General features: G+C 42.3%; 1 protein-coding gene across 7 annotated transcripts in view; it reads right to left on the minus strand.

The window, feature by feature from the left end:
- LOC112225329 (probable ubiquitin carboxyl-terminal hydrolase FAF-X) overlaps positions 1-23,816 on the minus strand; it is an 86,772-nt gene that overhangs the window by 57,174 nt on the left and 5,782 nt on the right. For all 7 annotated transcript variants that reach the window (XM_024389193.2, XM_024389190.2, XM_024389189.2 and 4 more), the window contains exons 2-7: positions 11,994-12,285; positions 10,178-10,323; positions 9,967-10,046; positions 5,510-5,622; positions 2,715-2,933; positions 1,660-1,775 (exon numbers count right to left, since the gene is read on the minus strand). In XM_024389193.2, the coding sequence (XP_024244961.1) occupies positions 1,660-1,775; positions 2,715-2,933; positions 5,510-5,622; positions 9,967-10,046; positions 10,178-10,323; positions 11,994-12,098 (779 nt within the window). In that variant the 5' untranslated portion in view covers positions 12,099-12,285. The remainder of the gene's footprint in view (positions 1-1,659; positions 1,776-2,714; positions 2,934-5,509; positions 5,623-9,966; positions 10,047-10,177; positions 10,324-11,993; positions 12,286-23,816) is intronic.

Consider the following 23,816-nt stretch of genomic DNA (forward strand, 5'->3'; position numbering starts at 1 on the left):
GGCCACTCAAGGACATTCAGAGACTTGTACCGAAGCCTCTCCTGCGTTGTCTTGGCTGTGTGCTTAGGGTCATTGTCCTGTCGAAAGTTGAACCTTCACTTTAGGCCAAAGTGTTGAATCTTGGTTTCACCAGACCAGATAATCTTGTTTCTCATGAGAGTCTAAGTGCCTTTTGGCAAATTCCAAACAGGCTACAGAGATGGTTGTCCTTCTGGAAGGTTCTCCCATCTCAACAAAGGAACTCCGGAGCTCTGTCAGAGTGACCATCGGGTTCTTGGTCACCTGACCAAGGCCCTTCTCCCCCGATTGCTCAGTTTGGCCGGGCTGCAGGCTCTACGAAGAGACTTGGTGGTATCAAACTTATTCCATTTAAGAATGATGGACGCCACAGTGTTATTGAGGACCTTCAATGCTGCTGACATTTTTTGGTACCCTTCCCCCTTTTCTGTGCCTCGACACAATGTTAGCTAGCAAGTCTGTCTACACAAATAGTGAGTTAATGTTACCTAGCTAGCTAGCTAAATATCCCTTCACTGGTGGGCTAAAGCTAGCATGTCACCATGTGAAAAGGTATGACTACACAAACCGTGAGCTAACGTTAACTAACTGGTTAGCTCACTAAAGACACAGATCTGGTATCCTTCCCCAGATCTGTGCCTCTATACAATCTTGTCTCGGAGCTCTATGGACAATGCCTTCGACCTCTTGGCTTGGTTTCTGCTCTGACATGCACTGTCAACTGTGGGACCTTATATAGACAGGTGTGTGCCTTTCCAAATCATGTCCAATCACTTTAATTCAACACAGGTGGACTCCAATCAAGTTGTAGAAACATCTCAAGGATGATCAATGGAAACAGGAGTGCATCCTGAGCTCAATTTCGAGTCTAGCAAAGGGTCTGAATACTTGTAAATAAGGTATCTTATTTAATTTGAATACATTTACAAAAATATTCTAAAAACCTGTTTTCACTTTCTCATTATGGAGTACAGTGTGTAGATTGCTGCCGATGTTTTATTTTTTTATTTAATACATTTTTAAATAAGGCTGTAACATAACAAAATGTGGAAAAGGTCAAGGGGTCTGAATGTTTCATATAAAGTGAATTTGTGGGGGGACTAGATACATAAAGTGCTTTCATTTCTAAACTGTAAAACATATGCATTGGAAATACCATTGAGTAAAAGGTGACATTATGTACTGTCGCCTCGTATAGAAAATGTTCTCAAATAAAAAAATACTGGAGTATAGAGCTAAATTTAATGTAGCTTCACTGTCCAAATAAATACAGCGGGAGTGTGATGTAGAAAGCACTTGGAAATGTAATGAAACATGCTATTAAAGCAGGAGTTTTCAACCTTTTCTTGCCCAGGGACCCCCACCCAGGCAAACCAGGGACACCCATATATGTCAGCAACAAGAACAACAAAAATAATGTCTTATTATCAGGTGGATGGTAATGGCAAGTAATCAACATTTTAAAATGAATAGATTTGGTAGACTCATTATGTTGACCTCACTACAGCTCTAACAACTAGAAAGGTATAAGAAAATTGTGCAGTTTTGAAGCCAATTTCGCAGACCCCCTGCCCTAAGGGGCCAGTGACCAGTTCGAAAACCCCTGCATTAAAGTGTGTGTGTGTTCACAGGCCAACTCACTTGATAAGTGCGGCGATGATCTGGACGTTCAGTGCTTGGCCACCTATGAAGCGATCGTGCAGTGTTTGAAACCCATTTAACGAGCCAAATTTGTTTATTAAATCCACCAACCAGCCCTGTAAACAAAGAGCAAAAAAGAACACACATGGTAAAGACACTCACCATCCGACCACTATTCACTCAAGTTGTTGAGCTATACAAATATATCCCTCTCGTCTCGCAGCTATTACACAGAAAGGCTTGGGTTGATTGAAGAGAAAATCAGAGGAGAACTGGTTGGCTTCTGATTCAACCCACATGCCCAGAGGCTGCAGCAGTGTTCATATTGGGCTGCCTGCCATCTACAGCAGACAGGCAGCTGCCGCCTTGGCTTCCCTCCGCAACAATGTTCACATTGACCACCCCGGCCCACGCTCCATTCATCGCACTTTTCATAGAAGAAATCACACTCTCCCTGGCATGGCCCACTCTCATTTAAACTCAAAAACACTCGAGTGCATCCTTTTCTTGTATTTTCATCCCTCTTCCATTTTCTATGCAGTGCACGGAGGGATCCTCCTCTGTTTCTGTGCGCTGGCCCTAAGGCGGCAAGCCCAGAGCAAACAATACTGCTCTGTAGATTTGTTCCAAGAAAATAAATTGCAGGCCAACAGATGACTAAAAAGACTGTTCTCTGTTCCTATGGCAATCGCAGATATCCAGAGGATATTTTATTTAGTCTCAATTCAAAAAATGTATTCAAACATTTCTCATTGTGCAGATATGAAGAGATTAAGATGGGAGAAAAAGAAAAATCTAAATACAGTGTGTGCAAATGTAGTAAAGTGGGGTTTATTGGTGATTTTGGAAAAAGATATTGGCTAACAGGAGTAAGTTGTAGTGGTAACAGTCCCTGCAACCAGGGATAGGCATTTGAAATGTTTGACTGTTCTAGTGCCCACGTGATATTTATTTGGAGTAATTGATGGGAGAGTATCAAGGAGTACAATGGGAGAACAACTTGGGTGAGAAATAAGAAATCTTTGGGGGGGGGCTACCTTGAATTCGAACCCTACCTTGGGGGAGCGAGGGTCAGGGGGGCGGGCGAAGAGCTCATCATCGGCCAGCTGCACCCCGGCAGGCACCGTCTCAGAGGGCCGTGTGCCGTTGTAGATGTGGAACTTGCAGTGGGGGTTGGTGGCCATGGCCAGCAGCTCCAGCAAGGGGAACCAGTCCTGAGAAAGCTTGGCCACACACAGCTCCACCAGCCGGTGTGTGTTGTTGATGATACACCTCTGGACAGGGAGAGAGAGCGAGAGAGAGCGAGAGCGAGAGCGAGCGAGAGAGAGCGAGAGAGAGCGAGAGAGAGCGAGAGCGAGAGAGAGCGAGAGAGAGCGAGCGAGAGAGAGCGAGAGCGAGCGAGAGCGAGAGCGAGAGAGAGCGAGAGCGAGAGAGCAGTTAGTTTAATAATTTCAAAACAATCAGTGAGGTGATTTGCCCTGAAACAGCACAAGAGGTCTATTTCAATCTTAACATACAAATGTAAGCAGTAATAGCTCTCTGATAGACAGAGAACATTTTGAAAAAGCCTTGAAGTATAGTCTGGTGCCCAGAGAAAACCCAACCCCTACTATAGCCCCTAACCCTTCAAGTCTTTGTAGACCTGGAGGAATCAGAGTGGCACAGCGGTCTAAGGCACTGCATCTCTGTGCTAGAGGCGTCACTACAGACACCCTGGTCCGAATCCAGGCTGCATCACAGCCAGCCGTGATTGCGAGTCCCATGTGGCGGCGCACAATTGGCCCAGCGTCCTCCAGGCAGTCATTGTAAATGAGAATTTCTTCTTAACCGACTTGCCTAGTTAAATAAAGGTTCAATAAAAAAATAAGAAAAATGTATTTAAAGATAGCTGTCAGCAACATGGTGACGGCTCCACATAGCCTGGTTGACACTAGTTACCACAGCCATAAAGTCAAAATTGGTTACACGGCAAAAATTCATGAAAACAAAAATTTGCTCTTTGGTCTTAATTTAAGGTTAGGCATAAGGTTAGCAGCAGGGGTTGTAACCAGTTTAAGGAACAGAAAACCAGGATCTATTTTTTTGGAGGGAAGGAAATTAACAATTATTATCTTATCCTTCCAGTGTCTGCCGGCCAGCATGATTTCTAGGTTAAGGACACTATAGTTATCATGTTTCACATTAGATTTATTAACAACAACAAAAAAGGTATGACGTGTTTTGAATTCTGGTGTCGCTGCACACACACACAAGCTTGTTAGCTAGCTCTGGTCCAAAGCATTGAGCCAGCCTCGGTGATGAGCCAACTATCAGATGTTCAGATGTCCTCCATATTAGCCGCTCCTCCTCAGGTATCTAGCTAGTACTATGTAATTGATAGGCTTTCTACTAATATCCTAAAAACAGTCAAATGCACATTATATCACGATGCCCAGTGCTTCAAGCCAAGCCTCCATGTCATGTCAACCCCGCAAAACTTCTGTCAGATCTCACGCCCTACACTGTCCAAGCATGTAAACTAGCTTGCCCGGTCCATAGCAAGCAGCTCTATCCGCAGTGATTGGTAGAGTTAATTAATGAGCTAAATGTAAAAACTCTTGATTTCACAGGTTTAAAAAGGAATGATATAAACAGGAAAAAAAAATGTGTTCAAACCAGTTCAGAACTTATTAATGCTGGTCGGAACAGAACAAAAAAAATGTTTATTTTTTATTTAACTAGGCAAGCCAGTTAAGAACAAACTCCTATTTACAATGACAGCCTACCCTGGCCAAACCCTAACGACGCTGGGCCAAATTGTGCGCCACCCTATGGGACTCCAAATCATGGCCGGATGAGATACAGCATAAAATCAAACCAGGGTCTGTAGTGACGCCCCTAGCACTGAGATGCAGTGCCTTAGACCGCTGCGGTTCTATTCAGAACAAAAACAAATGGGAAATAATTTTGGTTCCAACCCCTGGTTAGCAGGGTGGTTAGGTTTAAAAATCAGATTTTAAGAAGAGAGATTATAGAAAAGGGCAGGGTTTAGCCATAATTATAACTTTGTGGCTATAGTAACTAGTGCCAGAAACAATGTATATTGTCTAGTTTGATATCTTATCCACCCTACCCCTGACATTTCTCAAATCTGAAATTAGCCCCACCTTTCCCTTTGATATTGTACTCCGTCAATCCTTTCATGTCTAAGTCAAGTCCCAAGAAGTAAGTGTGAGACATAGGAGTTGATTTGAGACTATTGGGGTGGACCTGAGCCCATAGCTAGATATAGAGCTGGGCTGTCAGAGTGGGTGGCTCACACTCTACTGAGAGCGGCTATTCAGGGTCAATGTTACTGAGTTAAACAGAACAGCCAAACCAAAGCCCCCTCCTCCAATAAAAAGAGCATTGATCACCCCTGGGATTCTCCGTTCATTTTTCCTTCTTTGCTCCAGCTCAAGGGTCCAGATAGCAAACTGTGTTGACCGACAAGACTGAGGAACATAAGCCACCTGCTTTGCTTTCAACAGATGACAGAAAATAAATTCATCGGATCTCAACAGGAGGGTGCTTCTGGTGATGTCACTCCCCTTAGCAAGGCCCTGTTTGAATACTTCTTAAGAAATGCATCCTTCCCTTCTTGAGTTAATCACAATTAACACAATTGGATTCAACACAATTGGATTGGTCAAAAAACAGGATTTCCGTTGGATAGGTTTCACCAATCCAATCATGTCAAATTAGTGATTACCCTAAGGAAGGGACTGGGAGGAGGAAGGGTTTTCAAAGTTTTGGAAGTGGGTCCGTGACTTCTTAAAAAACAGTGACCATTATCCTGATGAAATGATATACAATAAAGAAGAAGACTCACATGGATCTCAAACTTCCACCCGCTGACGGCCTCGTCTGTAAGGATCTTGGTGAAGGAGATGGTCAGGCCATCTCGGAAAAACCTCTGGCACGCCTCACACTTCACATCAAGTCCTAAACAGAGAGAAAATAATTAGGTGCATGGAGATATTGTACTCCCACATCAGTGAAGGCTCCTCAGGAGGAAGGGAAGGACCATCCTCCTCAGTGAATTTCATAAAAATGTAAATAGTTTAACTATACTTAATATATTCACATCACAAAATAATGTATTAAAACACACTGTTTTGCAATGAAGGTCTATAGGGTAGCACAATGACACTGTTTTGCAATGAAGGTCTCTAGGGTAGCACAATGGTGTAGCCGGAGGACAGATCGCTTCCGTCCTCCTCTGGATACAATGACTTCAATACAAAAACCTAGGAGGCGCATGGTTCTCACCCTCTTCCATAGACTTACACAGCAATTACGACAACTTCCGGAGGGCGGCCGCCAGCCTATCAAAGCTCTTGCAGCATGAACTGACATGTTATCCACCCAAGGATCAGAGAATGAATCTATTACTGAAAGCATAAGCTACAGCTAGCTAGCACTGCAGTGCATAAAATGTGGTGAGTAGTTGACTGCAGCTAGCTAGTTTAGCCTACTCAAACACCCAGCTCAAAAGAGAGAGGGATATTATGTTAGCTAGCAAGTCAGGGTAAGCTTTTGGTTTTATTAATTTATTGCCACAGGGGCCCTCCGGTGTAACTCCTAAACTGCTTGCTGACTGTATACTGTACTGCATGATTCTAGCCGGTTTACTAACCTGTTCTAGTAGTTATGTGGTCTATGAAGTGTGCTAATATGGTGTCATGACTTTACCTCCTTGGTAAGGATCAAAGGTGCCAGATCAACTGGCAATGGCAGACAGATAGCCAAATCCCTTTGTTACCGTGAGACTTTTGCCGCCCCGAACTTCAACATCAAACAATGGACACTGGGACCACATATTTCAACATCCGAATGTTGGGAATGATGAGAGATGGAATATGGAAAATGTATGTCTATTTTGTTGTCATTAAAATAGTTATGAAGATGCTATAACAAAAACATTGTAACTTGTAGAGCTTTAACACTGTGTATATCAGGTTTACATTATTTAGGTTGTGTAGAAAATATCAAGGATAAAGAGAACGTTTTTGTGACGATAGGATTGTTTTTAGTTCCCTAACAAGATCATAGTAATTATGATGCCTTGCTTCGTAACTAGCCATGCCCCAGGGAGCGTGTCACGTAAAAGCCCCTTTCTACCCGAGGGTATAAAACGATTAAGTTCAGAATGAATATAATCAGACTAGATGGATCGAAAGCTGCAGCTTGGTCCACATTAGTCACGAACCCGAAAACTCCAACACTAGGTTGAAGAAGACAAAGGAACCTCAACTTCTTAAGGTATAGGGGGCAGCATTTTCACTTTTGGATAAATAGCGTGCCCAATTTCAACTTCCTGCTACTCATGCCAAGAATATAAGATAAGCATATTATTAGTAGATTTGGATAGAAAACACTCCGAAGTTTCTAAACCTGTTTGAATCATGTCTGTGAGTATATCAGAATTTATGTAGCAGGCAAAACCGTTCAGAATTCTTTTATTTTAGGTCTCGGTCTGTTCAGTGAGTTCAGTGAGAACTTGTTTTCAGTTCCTACCGATTCCACTGGATGTCACCAGTCTTTGGAATTTCGTTGAGGTTATTCCTTTGTGCAATGGAAGTAGTAAGGCCATCTAGGAACTGCATAACACTGTTGAGAGTTGCGCAAGACTTGAAAAGTTGCTTGGTTTGTTGTCTTCCTGTATTGAACACAGATAGACCAGTCTTCAATTTGATCGATTATTAACGTTTAAAAATACCTAAAGTTGTATTACAAAAGTAGTTTGAAATGTTTTGGCAAAGTTTACAGGCAACATTTGAAATATTTTGTAGTGACGTTGCGCAATTTGGAAGCTGTTTTTTTCTGGATCAAACGCGCCAAATAAATGGACATTTTGGATATATATGGACGGAATTAATCGAACAAAAGGACCAATTGTGATGTTTATGGGACATATTGGAGTGCCAACAAAAGAAGCTCGTCAAAGGTAAGGCATGTTTTATATTTTATTTCTGTGTTTTGTGTCGCGCCTGCCGGGTTGAAATATGCTACCCTCTTTTACTGTTGTGCTATCATTAGATAATAGCTTCTTATGCTTTCGTCGAAAAGCCTTTTTACAATCTGACATGTTGGCTGGATTCACGACGAGTGTAGCTTTAATTTAGTATCTTATATGTGTGATTTAATGAAAGTTAGATTTTTATATCATTTTATTTGAATTTGCCGTGCTGCATTTTCCCTGGCTTTTGGCCAAGTGGGACGCAAGCTTCCCCTATACCATAAGAAGTTAACAGTTAGTTGAGTAGCTGTATCTAAGAAGGTGAATTTAAGTTGGACCATCCGGTTATTCTCTTCAAATCATCGTTGCCTACACTGTTTTTATCACCACTCTGGGATCATCGACACGGCTGATTAGCCGTCCTCAGGAGACCACTTCCAGAACGAATTCAAATAAACAGACAACTAAGAAGAAGGACATTGTGACCTCTTGTGGACAATCAGAGACACCCGCGAACGAAGGAGGCCATTCGAAGAACAGGCCCCCTTCTCACCAAGCGGAACCCTGCTCATGAAGGCCTGGGCCCAACAGAGATACCCAGCGAAGACCTTCAACACAGAAATACATACATTACCTCTTAGCCAAAAGAGCGGCAGTTCGGGCAAGGTATTAGGGCTACTGTAAGGATAGTTTCCAACTGTATCCAAGTGTTGCTTCTCTTTCTCGCTCTCTCTCTCTCTTTAACTCTCCATCTTGTGTAACAAGTGTCATAGTGTTAGTCTGCTACGGACTTGTTGTCATCGTATTAAGTTTCTTATCAATAATCTATACAGTGTGTATGAGTGTGTCTTATGTTATCATTTAGCTAATTAGTAAGTAAATAATAAAATTAATTTGTGTGGTACGGAATGATCAGAGAGACAAGGGTTTGTGCAGATTTACGAAGGCTGCGACATTCAGAACGAGATTGATGAGGTAATAATTAATAATTGACTGTTATTGATGTAAGAGATATTTATATATCTTTAGAGTTTAAATCGGGAGATAATAACTCAAACACATTTTCCTGTGGTGCCCCAAATTCCAAATGAGTTAATTGCTACATGATTAATTTAATCTTGTACCAATTAAACATAGTAGGAAATTATTCAATAAATAACAGTCATCACATTAATGATAGTCACGTCAATGGTGATAACGATGTAGGCTATGTGCAGCAGTTAACGGTTATGATATGGTTTGGACGTTTTTTTTTGCCTTGTCAGACAGCTGATGTGTTGTGCACTGAAGTCCACAAGCAATGGGAAAACTTGAGAGGAGGAGAATGTGAAAATGCGAGAAGTAATTATACAATGAGCAAAGTGAAGATGCTGTTTGTATGTGGCTGCTATGAAAGTTAACTGTATTGAGTGTGATCAGGAGTGTATTCATTCCGCTAATTCTGTTGGAAAGCTTTTCTTAAACGGAAACAAACAGAACAAAAACGGGGATAAACATACCTGAATTTGTCCAATAGAATCTCTCGTTTGCAACTGTTCGACTAATGATTACAACCTAGATCTGCTAGATGCAGGAAAGAGTGTGCAAGAGTGTGATGGGTTTGGGCTTGGCGGTATAGGTATTGGACTATATGGTTTGTTAAATGTGATACAACGGCATTTACTATGGTCATCTCTCTCCCTCTCCTCCTGCTGCCACACAAAAACTCGGCATTTGTTCAAAATCACGAGGAGAAAGTCCCATTGCTGAAATCACAATTTATTGTGACAATGGTTTGTATAGGTGGCTAAAAATTTTAGTATCATGTAGTAGCCTAAATCTATCAATTTTACATGAATGGAATATAAATGATAGTCATCCAACATGCTGTAATAGAGTTTAGAAATTATAATAAAAGATGCAGAATTTGACAAAAATCATTTGTTTGATGGATTCAACAATATAAAAGTAATCTATCAATTTTACATGAATGGAATATAAATGATAGTCATCCAACATGCTGTAATAGAAGTAAGCCCATGCTCAGAAAAAAGAAAATCACCCTCCCTCATCTTAAAAGTCAACGAACGCCACTGTACCACAGATTTTTTGGGAAGGGCTGCAAGTCAAATATCAATCTAAAGAGAAACTAAATGGAGTCATTGACAAAGCGAAAGTAGAGTGAGTCAGCTACCAAGCAAGTCTAAACGCCATACACTGTGGGTGAAATACAGTGCAGTCATAATATTTCAAATGTGTACATAGCCAAGCTTGCTATACCATCTCGCTTGCCATAGTTCAAAGTATTGAGGAGTGATTCGAGGAATAGAATGAATCAACATTCTTACCTTTTTTACTAAGCTCTATAGCAGCTTCTAGAAGAACCTCTAACTCTCCCTTTGGAAGAACTGGAACCACCCAGCGGGGTCTGGAAACAAAACATCCACATGAATACAGATACACACACATTTCGTCTCACAACCACACACACCTCCTTATATTAACACACCCACCCACAGAACTCAATGCCAAACATACATACGCCTGTTGTGTTTGTACCTGTTGATCATGTCATCCAGCTTGGCCAGGTCTGTGTGAGGGAAGGCAGGCTCCTCCTCCTCCAGCTGGGGGGGGCCGTCCCCCTGACCCTGCTCATCCGGGGGGCTCACTGGAGAGTTCTCATTGGTGGAGTTAGGGGACGCCGTCTGAAACACACCATCAAAAAACAGAATTTAGGGCAGAAATTCCCCGAATCCCAATTTCGCAATAACCCGCCTCAAAACTAGGGGAAACACTGACTCATAATATATAACAGGAGAGCCAGAGAGCCTAGTGACAGTCATCTGGACAGAACCAGTCTATTCCCAGTTCCCACCAACATTCACTCTTCAACACAAGCTCACATCATTCAGTCCTAACTTGGGATCTGCACTAGTCACTCAGACTTTCACTCAAAATCATGCATTGATGACATTGGGAGATTTGCATTAAAAAAATTATAACTTGCAATCTGCACACGTCACTGAAGTTAAGGTCCAGCCCATAAAGAGCTGAGAGACGATTTCACAAGGAGGCACTGCTGTGATAAAGATCTTATCTGAGGCCCCTGTTGCAGCCAGGTCTCAAAACCTGTGACTGTACTCGAACAATCTACAACAAATTTTGGATTTTTTACTAACAGTCGCACTGTAGGATAGAAATGATCAGCTATAGAACTCCATCTCCCCGAAACATACCCATGTGTTTTGTTTTCCTAATGTAGCCTAAGCTAAAGCCAATTAGCCAAACCTTGAGGTACAAACAACATTATACACAAGCGTGCACAAAATGCACATTGCACACACACTAGGGGAGGCATGGAAAATACTTGACACCATGTCAGTGTGTGTGTGTGTGTGTGTGTGTGTAATATATTAATGTGGCATATGCAGTTGTTAAGGAGAAATGCAGCATGTCTCTTGAATCTTAAGGCTGTGAAAAGCCACAGATAAATGATTCTTTATTCCCATCATGTCTTCAAGAACTGTGTGTGTGTGTCTGACATATGTTAATGACTGTTCGTATGTATGAGCAGCAGTGGTAGCAGCAAGTGTGTGTGTCTGATGCGGGTAGCGGAGCTGCAGAACTTGGGAAATGTGGGGGTGTGTGGAGAAGGCTCTTTCTGCTTGGTTGACCTACATAGCCAGCTTGCCTCTCACGTCTGGGTGCTACTCATCCCTAGCCCACACACTCTGTCCCTAGCACACACACTCTGTCTTTATCTATTACTCTGGGGCTTGTGTTTGTTGATTCCTACCTCTTCCTTCCAAGTCTCCCTGCCTTCTTTTTCTTTCTCCCTCTGTGTGCCTAGGTGTGAGCACTGACTGTCACCCCCCACAGTTTGATTCAATTAGATGCGTCTCTGTGCTGCTGCTGTAACAATGTGGGCCACTGGTGCAGTATTTGTAACAGAACAACACTCAAGTCTAAACAATACACCAAAACAGCATCCATCAAACACACAACTTGTGTTATGGTTTCAGAGGCCAATACAGGTTTGATTTATAGTTACCGTTAAATGAATCAGGACAGCTTTATGCCCCACAGGGCACGAGGAGGACGTTCAAGTCATGCTATGTGCTTTAGCACAAAGAGGAGCAGGAGGAGAGGATGGGGGCAACAAACGGCAGAGAGGAAAGGTGAAGAGGGGAGAGTGAAAGGCGAGAGATAGAAGAGGATGTTGAGACAAAGAAGTGAGAGGATAGAGAAGTGAGAGGATGGGGCAGAGTAGAGGTAGAAAAGAGAAAGAGGACTAGAAGAGAGCACAAGTCAAAAACAGGATGTTGAGGTGAAGGTCAGAAATTAAAGAAGAGGATGGGACAGAGAGGCTTCTGACCTGGTTCTGTGGCAGCGGGGGCTGGCTCTGACTCTGAGCGTCGGGCGCCTGGCCTGCCTGGTTGTCGTTTCCCCCAACAGGAGAGCCACGCGTGGTGGCTGTCATGCTCGCTACGGGGCAGATCTTGGCAATCTTGGCCTCTTTTAGGGAGCACTGGCCAGGAGGGAAATCACAGGAGGCGCCTCAGCAACCTCAGAGGCAGAGCAGAGGGAGGAGAGCAGCGGCCGTGGTACGAGAGAGAGGGACAGAACCACCTGGAGATCTGGACGGGCCGCTGAGACCATTGCATAACCTGGAGAGAAGAGGGTTATAAGGTGTAAGGGTTTTGTTGTCTGTAGACAAAATACTGCATGGTGGGCTCACTCACAAAAAAGTACAAACACGATAGGAGAGATTTCATGGGTCCATTCAATCAATGGGATCACATCTCCGTTTAAGGTCCGTTTGTGTGTTATATACAAGGTACGTTTCTTTTTTTAAAGTCCATTATGTGTTGTCAAATCGAACCACAACTAGCTTGTTTGGGGGTCTCAGTGACCAACTTTGTCAGGTGAGCCTGATCAAGTTTTTGGTAAGCAAAACAATAAACATACACCGAATTAGAAATGTGAAGACGAGCAGGTTTCAATTCTGAACGGTTCTCTGGGTCCCATCAGATTGGAAGGGAACAAACTTTTGTATTTTCCCCCGACATTTGCTTGATTGGGTTCCATTTTTGCAGTTTGGAAGCTTTGTTGAGACAATGTGCGGAAGTAAGAGATAAACGCTAGAGCGCTGACGTGATAAGAGGGAACGGTACAGAGAAACCTGTTAAGCATGCACCCTCTATGGCTGGGCTGCTCCTGAGTCTGGGTGTATCATTTCCAGTCAGATAAGCTGAGAGCTTGGCATGGATTGGCCAGGTTGTCAGTATGACCATTAGTGAAGCATAATATGACCTAGCTGCCAATCCAGTACTTGTTAGCACCACTAGACATCTTTGCAAATCCTACTTTTCTAGCATTCTGGCCTGGTCTTGTTTCATGCAGACACCCAGACATGGCTAGCCAGGCAGTGGAATCAAATGTTTGTCAGAGGTTAAAATAAAATGTAGATAATTTCCTACAATGATATTGCTAGCAACAAAGAGGGGTAAGACAGTGGGAAAGATAACAATTCTCAACAGATGGAAATAATCTCTCTGTTCATCAGTGAGGCTGAGAACTAGCACGTATCAAGGGCTGTAGTGAAGTCGGAGAGAGCAGGCAGCAGCATCTCCGGTTAAAACAGCATGACATTGACACCATTGGCCTGACTCTGGAGAGGAAGAAGCCTAAAAGACCTCTGACTGCTCGTACCGCATGGATCCAATTAAGGTTAGTAGTGGAAATGCCACTACTATTGCATAAGGAAATCTACAAGTGCACATTTTAGTCCCTCATTTTGTTCGCAAGCAAAGTTGTAAGCTATTTTACACAAACAAGCAAGAGAACAAGACAAACAGTTGTGGTTCAAGTCTTGCTATATGACTACAATGGAGTGGAGTGTTACCTAGGGATGGCACAATTATCGTATAAATCTTGTAGCCGACAATTATGGATAACAACCGTGAACAAACAAAACAAAAAACATAATCGTCATACTGTCATTCATTTCAGGAGAAAGGGGATTCAACTTCATATTTAAGTAAATATAGTTTATCTAACAGCATTTCAATTTTTAATTTATTATAACACATGAAGTGGGTAAAGTTATTACATGCAGAAACACTTTAGTCAAAAGTTCCAGGTGAAAATCATTCATTTTTCAACAGGGTCGCCACCAAGGCTGGTTGTATTCATTAGGTACTGTGTCACATCCAAATTTCAAAGATGCATTTCAAGTCAAACATTTTATAATTTTTTTATAAATAACATTTCTATGACAATTAATCATTACCCAAAATTCCATAACAGCCCTAGTGTTATATAAACGTGCTCATTCAGACAGTATAACGATCATCATGCACGCAGCATAACCGACATGCCAGCAAGAAAAACTATTAATAGTCAAGTGGATCATTAGCAAGATTGAATTGCCTGTGTTTCATAGTGCTGTTATGTCACCTATGACCCTGTCCACATTGTTCAGATGTTGGAATCAAGTGGGCTACCTTTGAGTGCACAAAACATTAAGAACATTAAGTTCCTAATGTTTGGTATACTCAGTGTATATTTCCCAGAATGAGAACGAGTTGCAAAAATCCTTATATAAATGTTTCATGCTTATTGCACATTTATAAAACAGACTAGACAGCTAGTATAACAGTCTATGGCTAAAATGCTCCAAGCAGAACCTGACGCAACAAACTGAACATTCATTTTCCAGAATCATTGTTCATTGATATTCACATTTTAGCAGTGTCTGCTCTGCGCATAATTTGTGCAGTTGAAACATAAAAAGGGTATCATTAGAAAAGATCACTTCTCCTCTACTACAGTAAAATAATGTCTCTGTGTGTTTCGGTGTCCACAGTGCATTTGGAAAGTATCCAGACCCCTTCCATTTTACCACATTTTGTTATGTTGCAGCCTTATTCTAAAATGTATCAAATTATATTTTTTTCTCAATCTACACACAATATCCCATAATCAGAAAGCAAAAACAGGTTTTTAGAATTTAAATACCATATTTATATAACTATTCAGACCCTTTGCAATGAGATTTGAAATTGAGCTCAGGTGAATCCTGTTTCTGTTGATCAACCTTGAGATTTTTCACAGCAAAAATTGAATGGAAGAAGTTTGGAACCACCAAGACGCTTCCTAGAGCTGGCCAACTGGCCAAACTGAGCAATCGGTTTGAAAGGCCTTGGTCAGGGAGGATGGTTACTGACAGAGCTCCTCTGTGGAGATGGGAGAACCTTCCAGAAGGACAACCATCTCTGCACCACTCCACCAATCAGGCCTTTATGGTAGAGTGGCCAGACGGAAGCCACTCCTCAGTATGTCATGACAGCCTGCTTGGAGTTTGCCAAAGGGCACCTGAAAGGTCTCTGACCATGAGAAACAAGATTCTCTGGTCTGATGAAACCGAGATTGAACTCTTTGGCCTGAATGCCAAGCGTCACGTCTGGAGGAAACCTGGCACCATCCTTACAGTGAAGCATGGTGGTGGCAGCATCATGCTGTGGGGATGTTTTTCAGCGGTAGGGACTGGGAGACTAGTCAGGATCGAGGGAAAGATGAACGGAGAAAAGTACAAAGAGATCCTTGATGAAAACCTGCTCCAGAGTGCTCAGGACCACAGACTGGGGTCCAACAGGACAATGACCCAAAACAAACAGCCAAGACATTGCAGGAGTGGCTTTGGTACAAGTCTCAATGTCCTTGAGTGGCCCAGCCAGAGTCCGGACTTGAACCCGATCTAACATCTCTGGAGACCTGAAAATAGCTGATTCTGTTGGACCAAACCTCAAATGCAAATAGCGAGTTGAAACCACTTTTCAGAGAAGAAGTCGTGATCTCTCATCTTTGTTGTGTGAGTGGCAGGGGGAGGGGCATGGTGTGTGTGTGCAAACAGAGAGGAAGAGGCGAAGTGAGAGGTTTCACGCTCGCCAAGAAAAGCCCAATACGTTTCTATTAGCTTATTTTGGACCTAAACTTCTTGCCTGCCTTTTCCCACCTTTGGGACAATGACTCCCATTGTTACGGTGGAGACATGAGCATCTTTCTATAATATACAGATCTCTGGTGTAAATGGGAAGGTGCAAACAGCACACTAGGAGGATAGGAGACGAAACCAAAAAGACAACATGAGAGCAAGCGGACATAAATGCTCATAAAAATGATTCTTGTGATAAAGGCATCTGGAATATCGTGCAAAACCATTCATTCAATATAGTCGCCCTACACTCCACTTGGAATAATCACTGAACAAGGAATAAACCGCTGAGTGACCAAAAGCCACACGATGGAAACGCTTACAATGTGTGCTTAGCGTGCAAGACTCATTTAGACAGGTAGCCCAATTCTGATCTGATATTCTTTTCACTAAATTGGTATTTTGACCAATCAGATCAGCTCTGAAAAATATCTGAGGTGAAAAAATCTGACTGATCAATACCAATTAGGTGGAAAGAATATCAGAATTGGGCTGCCTGTCTAAACGCAGCCAAAGGGTTATTCCTACAAGACCACTGCACTCAGTATTCTCCTCCAAAATCCCATAGCATTGGCCATCCAGACAGACCTCTCCTAAAGTTTTAGATTGAGCAACAACAAAAGCCATTGTTCAGAAAAAATCCAATCCTCAGTTTAATATTCATCCGACTGAGATCAGAAGGAAAACAAAGGAATAGCCTAGGCCTAAGCACTCAAAAATATTGAACAAAAATAAAAGCAACAATTTCAGTTACAGTTCATATATAAGAAATCTGTCAATTGAAATTCATAGGGGCCTTAATCTATGGAAAATAATACAGATATGCATCTGTTGGTCACAGATAACTTTTTTTTAAAGTAGGTGCATGGATCAGAAAACCAGTCAGTATCTGGTGTGACCATTTGCCTCATACAGTGTGACATCCTCGCATAGAGTTGATCAGGCTGTTGATTGTGGCCAGTGGAATGTTGCCCATACCATAACACCACCGCCACCCTGGGGCATTCTGTTCACAACTTTGACATCTGCAAACCGCTCGCCCACACGACACCATACACGTGCTCTGCGGTTGTGAGGCTGGTTGCACGTACTTCGAAATTCTATAAAACAAGGGGGCTTATGGTTGAGAAATGAACATTACATTCTCTGGCAACAGCTCTGATGGACATTCCTGCAGTCTGCATGCCAATTTCACATTCCCTCAACTTGAGACAAATGTGGCATTGTGTGTGTTGTATGACAAAACTGCACATTTTACAATGGCCTTTAATTGTCTCCAGCACAAGGTGCACCTGTGTAATGATCATGCTGTTTAATCAGCTTCTTGATATGCCACACCTGTCAGGTGGATGGATTATCTTGGCAAACAAGAACTGCTCATTTAGGCCTAGATTAGATTGGGAGAAGACTGAAGTTCATACAGTGAATTTGGAAAGTATTCAGAACCCTTTACTTTTTCCAAATTATGTATAGAATAAGGAAGTAATGTAACAATCAATACACAATACCCCATAAGAACAAAGCAAAAACAAAACTGCAAAACTTAAACACAATTTCAGACCTTTGTGGGAAAGGTCAAGGGGTCAAGGGGTATGAATACTTTCTGAATGCACTGTATGTAATGGAAATGTGTGACATACTGAACTTGCTGCCTGCTTTTCCTACTGCCATAAACCCTGACCAGAGGAAAACTTGTAAATTATTCTACAAAACCACATATTCTGGAAATGAGTCATACATAATTTCTAGTTGGGTCTTATTCTAGACATGTAGGCCTAAAGTGATGGTGGTGCACATGGTGTTGTAGTATTTTAACTCTGGGCACCATACAGCAAAGACAACTTGTCTTTCTGAGTTTCAGACAAGAGAGGAAAGGATTTCCTTAAGTAACCATGGGATTGGTTGGCCAGGAAGCCGGGGGTCTTTTATCCCTTTCACGCTCACTCTTCAAGTCATTCCACCTCAAAAAGCACAAGTAAGAGGATTTACACCCACCATCTCAGATAGTTCCTGTAGTTAGAAATATAAGAATGGCATTCCTGAAACATTATTTTGTTTAAATATAATTGGTCATTTAAAATGTATAGGATTGACTGACTGCATTGGTTCTTTTTATAAGAAACATTGTGTTGAAAATCCAAAAATGTTTGCATAGTCAATTTACACACAGTCCTGACACACACTCTTACCCCACCAGACATGCCACCAGGGGTCTTTTCACAGTCTCCAAATCCAGAACAAATTCAAGAAAGTATACAGCATTATATCTGTTCCATCTCATATTGCTCAAATGAAAAGCAAACCTGGTTTAAAAAAAACTGATAAAGCCAACATTAACTGCACAACGCCTCTCCCCTATTTGACCTAGATAGTTGTGTGTATTGATATGCATGCTACAGTGAGTTAGGCCAGGGCGAAAAATACCATATACCAGGGTATTTCTATCCAGCTCAGAGATCCAGCTATGCGTTTGGTTTGCTAACTTGATAGAGCTAAGTGGCTAGATGTCAAGATCAAGTAGTATTTTTATTTTACCTTTATTTAACTAGTCAGTTAAGAACAAATTCTTATTTTCAATGACGGCCTAGGAACAGTGGGTTAACTGCCTTGTTCTGGGGCAGAACGACAGATTTTTACCTTGTCAGCTCGGGGATTTGATCGTGCAACCTTTCTGTTACTAGTCCAACGCTCTAAACACTAGGCTACCTCCCGCCTGCAATGGAGCTGCTGCTTGGAGTATTGCTTTTTCAACCTTTGTAATGCATTCCTTTGAATCGGGTGATGATTTTTTGTCTCTTGTTCAGAGAGATTTGACATTGAAGTCACTTGCAGTTTTTACCATAAATTAGTCTGAAAGTACCAAGTTTTGCCCACCGATGCCGCTGTCCCTGCTACTGCCACCACACCCTTTTATACATTTTGCTGGTCTCATGTTTATTTTTATTTATTTATTTTTTATTTTACCTTTATTTAACCAGGTAGGCAAGTTGAGAACAAGTTCTCATTTACAATTGCGACCTGGCCAAGATAAAGCAAAGCAGTTCGACAGATACAACGACACAGAGTTACACATGGAGTAAAACAAACATACAGTCAATAATACAGTATAAACAAGTCTATATACAATGTGAGCAAATGAGGTGAGAAGGGAGGTAAAGGCAAAAAAGGCCATGGTGGCAAAGTAAATACAATATAGCAAGTAAAACACTGGAATGGTAGTTTTGCAATGGAAGAATGTGCAAAGTAGAAATAAAAATAATGGGGTGCAAAGGAGCAAAATGAATAAATTAATGAAAATGAAATACAGTTGGGAAAGAGGTAGTTGTTTGGGCTAAATTATAGGTGGGCTATGTACAGGTGCAGTAATCTGTGAGCTGCTCTGACAGTTGGTGCTTAAAGCTAGTGAGGGAGATAAGTGTTTCCAGTTTCAGAGATTTTTGTAGTTCGTTCCAGTCATTGGCAGCAGAGAACTGGAAGGAGAGGCGGCCAAAGAAAGAATTGGTTTTGGGGGTGACTAGAGAGATATACCTGCTGGAGCGTGTGCTACAGGTGGGAGATGCTATGGTGACCAGCGAGCTGAGATAAGGGGGAACTTTACCTAACAGGGTCTTGTAGATGACATGGAGCCAGTGGGTTTGACGACGAGTATGAAGCGAGGGCCAGTCAACGAGAGCGTACAGGTCGCAATGGTGGGTAGTATATGGGGCTTTGGTGACAAAACGGATTGCACTGTGATAGACTGCATCCAATTTGTTGAGTAGGGTATTGGAGGCTATTTTGTAAATGACATCGCCAAAGTCGAGGATTGGTAGGATGGTCAGTTTTACAAGGGTATGTTTGGCAGCATAAGTGAAGGATGCTTTGTTGCGAAATAGGAAGCCAATTCTAGATTTAACTTTGGATTGGAGATGTTTGATATGGGTCTGGAAGGAGAGTTTACAGTCTAACCAGACACCTAAGTATTTGTAGTTGTCCACGTATTCTAAGTCAGAGCCGTTCAGAGTAGTGATGTTGGACAGGCGGGTAGGTGCAGGTAGCGATCGGTTGAAGAGCATGCATTTAGTTTTACTTGTATTTAAGAGCAATTGGAGGCCATGGAAGGAGAGTTGTATGGCATTGAAGCTTGCCTGGAGGGTTGTTAACACAGTGTCCAAAGAAGGGCCGGAAGTATACAGAATGGTGTCGTCTGCGTAGAGGTGGATCAGAGACTCACCAGCAGCAAGAGCGACCTCATTGATGTTTACAGAGAAGAGAGTCGGTCCAAGAATTGAACCCTGTGGCAGCCCCATAGAGACTGCCAGAGGTCTGGACAGCAGACCCTCCGATTTGACACACTGAACTCTATCAGAGAAGTAGTTGGTGAACCAGGCGAGGCAATCATTTGAGAAACCAAGGCTGTAGAGTCTGCCGATGAGGATGTGGTGATTGACAGAGTCGAAAGCCTTGGCCAGATCAATGAATACGGCTGCACAGTAATGTTTCTTATCGATGGCGGTTAAGATATCGTTTAGGACCTTGAGCGTGGCTGAGGTGCAACCATGACCAGCTCTGAAACCAGATTGCATAGCAGAGAAGGTATGGTGAGATTCGAAATGGTCGGTAATCTGTTTGTTGACTTGGCTTTCGAAGACCTTAGAAAGGCACGGTAGGATAGATATAGGTCTGTAGCAGTTTGGGTCAAGATTGTCCCCCCCTTTGAAGAGGGGGATGACCGCAGCTGCTTTCCAATCTTTGGGAATCTCAGACGACACGAAAGAGAGGTTGAACAGGCTAGTAATAGGGGTGGCAACAATTTCGGCAGATAATTTTAGAAAGAAAGGGTCCAGATTGTCTAGCCCGGCTGATTTGTAGGGGTCCAGATTTTGCAGCTCTTTCAGAACATCAGCTGAATGGATTTGGGAGAAGGAGAAATGGGGAAGGCTTGGGCGAGTTGCTGTTGGGGGTGCAGTGCTGTTGACCGGGGTAGGAGTAGCCAGGTGGAAAGCATGGCCAGCCGTAGAAAAATGCTTATTGAAATTCTCAATTATGGTGGATTTATCAGTGGTGACAGTGTTTCCTATCTTCAGTGCAGTGGGCAGCTGGGAGGAGGTGTTCTTATTCTCCATGGACTTTACAGTGTCCCAGAACTTTTTTGAGTTAGTGTTGCAGGAAGCAAATTTCTGCTTGAAAAAGCTAGCCTTGGCTTTTCTAACTGCCTGTGTATAATGGTTTCTAGCTTCCCTGAACAGCTGCATATCACAGGGGCTGTTCGATGCGAATGCAGAACGCCATAGGATGTTTTTGTGTTGGTTAAGGGCAGTCAGGTCTGGGGAGAACCAAGGGCTATATCTGTTCCTGGTTCTAAATTTCTTGAATGGGGCATGTTTATTTAAGATGGTTAGGAAGGCATTTTTTTTTAAATATCCAGGCATCCTCTACTGACGGGATGAGATCAATATCCTTCCAGGATACCCCGGCCAGGTCGATTAGAAAGGCCTGCTCGCAGAAGTGTTTCAGGGAGCGTTTTTCAGTGATGAGTGGAGGTCGTTTGACCGCTGACCCATTACAGATGCAGGCAATGAGGCAGTGATCGCTGAGATCTTGGTTGAAGACAGCAGAGGTGTATTTAAAGGGGAAGTTGGTTAGGATGATATCTATGAGGGTGCCCGTGTTTAAGGCTTTGGGGAGGTACCTGGTAGGTTCATTGATAATTTGTGAGATTGAGGGCATCAAGTTTAGATTGTAGGATGGCTGGGGTGTTAAGCATGTTCCAGTTTAGGTCGCCTAGCAGCACGAACTCTGTAGATAGATGGGGGGCAATCAGTTCACATATGGTGTCCAGAGCACAGCTGGGGGCAGAGGGTGGTCTATAGCAGGCGGCAACGGTGAGAGACTTGTTTTTAGAGAGGTGGATTTTTAAAAGTAGAAGTTCAAATTGTTTGGGTACAGACCTGGATAGTAGGACAGAACTCTGCAGGCTATCTTTGCAGTATCTTTGGTGGTAGATTGCAACACCGCCCCCTTTGGCAGTTCTATCTTGTCTGAAAATGTTGTAGTTTGGAATTAAAATTTCTGAATTTTTGGTGGTCTTCCTAACCCAGGATTCAGACACAGCTAGAACATCCGGGTTGGCAGAGTGTGCTAAAGCAGTGAATAGAACAAACTTAGGGAGGAGGCTTCTAATGTTAACATGCATGAAACCAAGGCTATTACGGTTACAGAAGTCGTCAAAAGAGAGCGCCTGGGGAATAGGAGTGGAGCTAGGCACTGCAGGGCCTGGATTCACCTCTACATCGCCAGAGGAACATATTCAATGGATCACATAATTTTCTTTGCAACTTTGGGTATGATGAAAATAGATTGTGTGGTCAAGCAAGTGCTCCAAGGACGAAATTCAGTTTGTATTTCTCTTAGCAACCTAATGCATCAACCCAAGACTCATTGAATAGTCCCCCCAAAAAATGGCAGCTCTGAATGGCAGCTCTATCCGTATGGTAAAAGTATTTTCCTACAAGCACAAAACTTTGATAGAGAAATGGACTAGTGACAAAAAAATGTGACAACCCTAATAAAATACAATGTGTTTTTCAATAAAATTATTAGAAAACGTCTCTATACGTACTGTGGTTAGTGATTGCAAAACCATTGCAAAACACTACACAGTGTGTGTTTGGGCCTTTTTTGGGATTAAAGTAATAAAACACAAGACACCATTAAAATGAATAAAAGGGTGTGGTGGCAGTAGCAGGAAAAGTGGCATCTAGTGGGCAAAACTTGGTACTTTGACTATTTTATGGTTAAAAATTACAAGCGACTTCAATGTCAAATGTCTCTGAAGAGGACAAAAACCATCACCAGATTCAAAGGGAATGCGTTAAAGGTTGAAGAAGCAATACTCCAAGCAGCAGCTCTATACTACTTGTCAGACAGAGAGCTGATACAGTATACTGGTTACTGGGGTGATGTTGGCTTTTTACCATTTTATTGGGTTCTTCACAATTATGGTCGAAATCACGTTAGGTGCTATATATTTACTGAAGGTTATATGAACCCTATGAATTTAAAATGGCCAATTTAGGTGTAATCAATTAGCTTCATTTCTCAGAGATCAAATTATATTTCATATTTCAGGAATGCTAATCTTATGTTTCTGACTACAGAAACGATTTCTGCTGAAATGACACGGAATGATCCCTTTACAATTCTGTTCCAGACCAGCACAGAACGTCTGGACGAGATGCCTTTTTTCTCTGTCTTTGGGAGACCTGCTCAACCACTTCACAAATCAAAATAAAACTTCCTCAAAAATGAAGCCAAACTGCGGACAAATATAATTTCAATAAACCAGCCTACAGAAAGACATAACTTTATCATAGCTTCAACTTCATCGAATGTCTATCTCCATAACCTTTATTGTCCCTCCAGCTGGACCGTACAATCTGGTTTATAACCACACACACTGACCCTGTATGAGCCAACAAAGGCCAGCCACAGCTCCAGAGGACACATAAGGCCATGAGCCATAATGATGAGTATTGTTTACTCTCTCGGTCCTCTCCGCCCAGCTGGAAGCCTGGGCACTGGCTAGTGCTCAGTCTGGCACAACTCAAATATAAATATATTGATTAGAATAGACAGACATGCCTTTCTTTGACATGTCAAATACTGAATCATGTCTGATTATCTATTCATGGCATTTCGATCTGCAAAGTCCAGTATGTTGCATCCTCCTGAACACAGGGACGACACCAGTCCTGCCTGGCAAAGATAGACAATATGACTGGAAATCCAATCCACACAAGTATTGGAACATGAGGGTTTGATCATGTATTCTAACATGATATTTCCTTCATAAAGGCCACCCCTGCTAAGTCATTGTCAACATCCCCCAAAAATATATATTTACATTTTTTTGTACATTTTCTGCCAAGACACCCTTTAAAAGGGACAGTGTGAGATTCTGGCATTTCGGTCCTTTTTTTCGATTTACCCAGAGTCAGATTAACTCATGGATACAATGTATTTTTACAGTTCTAAGTTGCCAACTAGTGTTAAAGCAATTGCTAACTAGGGTTAGCGCAATGACTGGAAGTCTATGGGAACAGTTCATGTTGACTTCCAGTCATGGGAACAACTAGCATGCTGGCTGTTCCTGTAGACCAGGGGTCAGCAACATAAGGCACACGAGGGAATTTGCCTTGGCACGCCAATGCTTGGCAAGCC

The sequence above is a fragment of the Oncorhynchus tshawytscha genome, linkage group LG26 (assembly GCF_018296145.1).
Source record: "Oncorhynchus tshawytscha isolate Ot180627B linkage group LG26, Otsh_v2.0, whole genome shotgun sequence".
Lineage (NCBI taxonomy): Eukaryota > Metazoa > Chordata > Actinopteri > Salmoniformes > Salmonidae > Oncorhynchus > Oncorhynchus tshawytscha.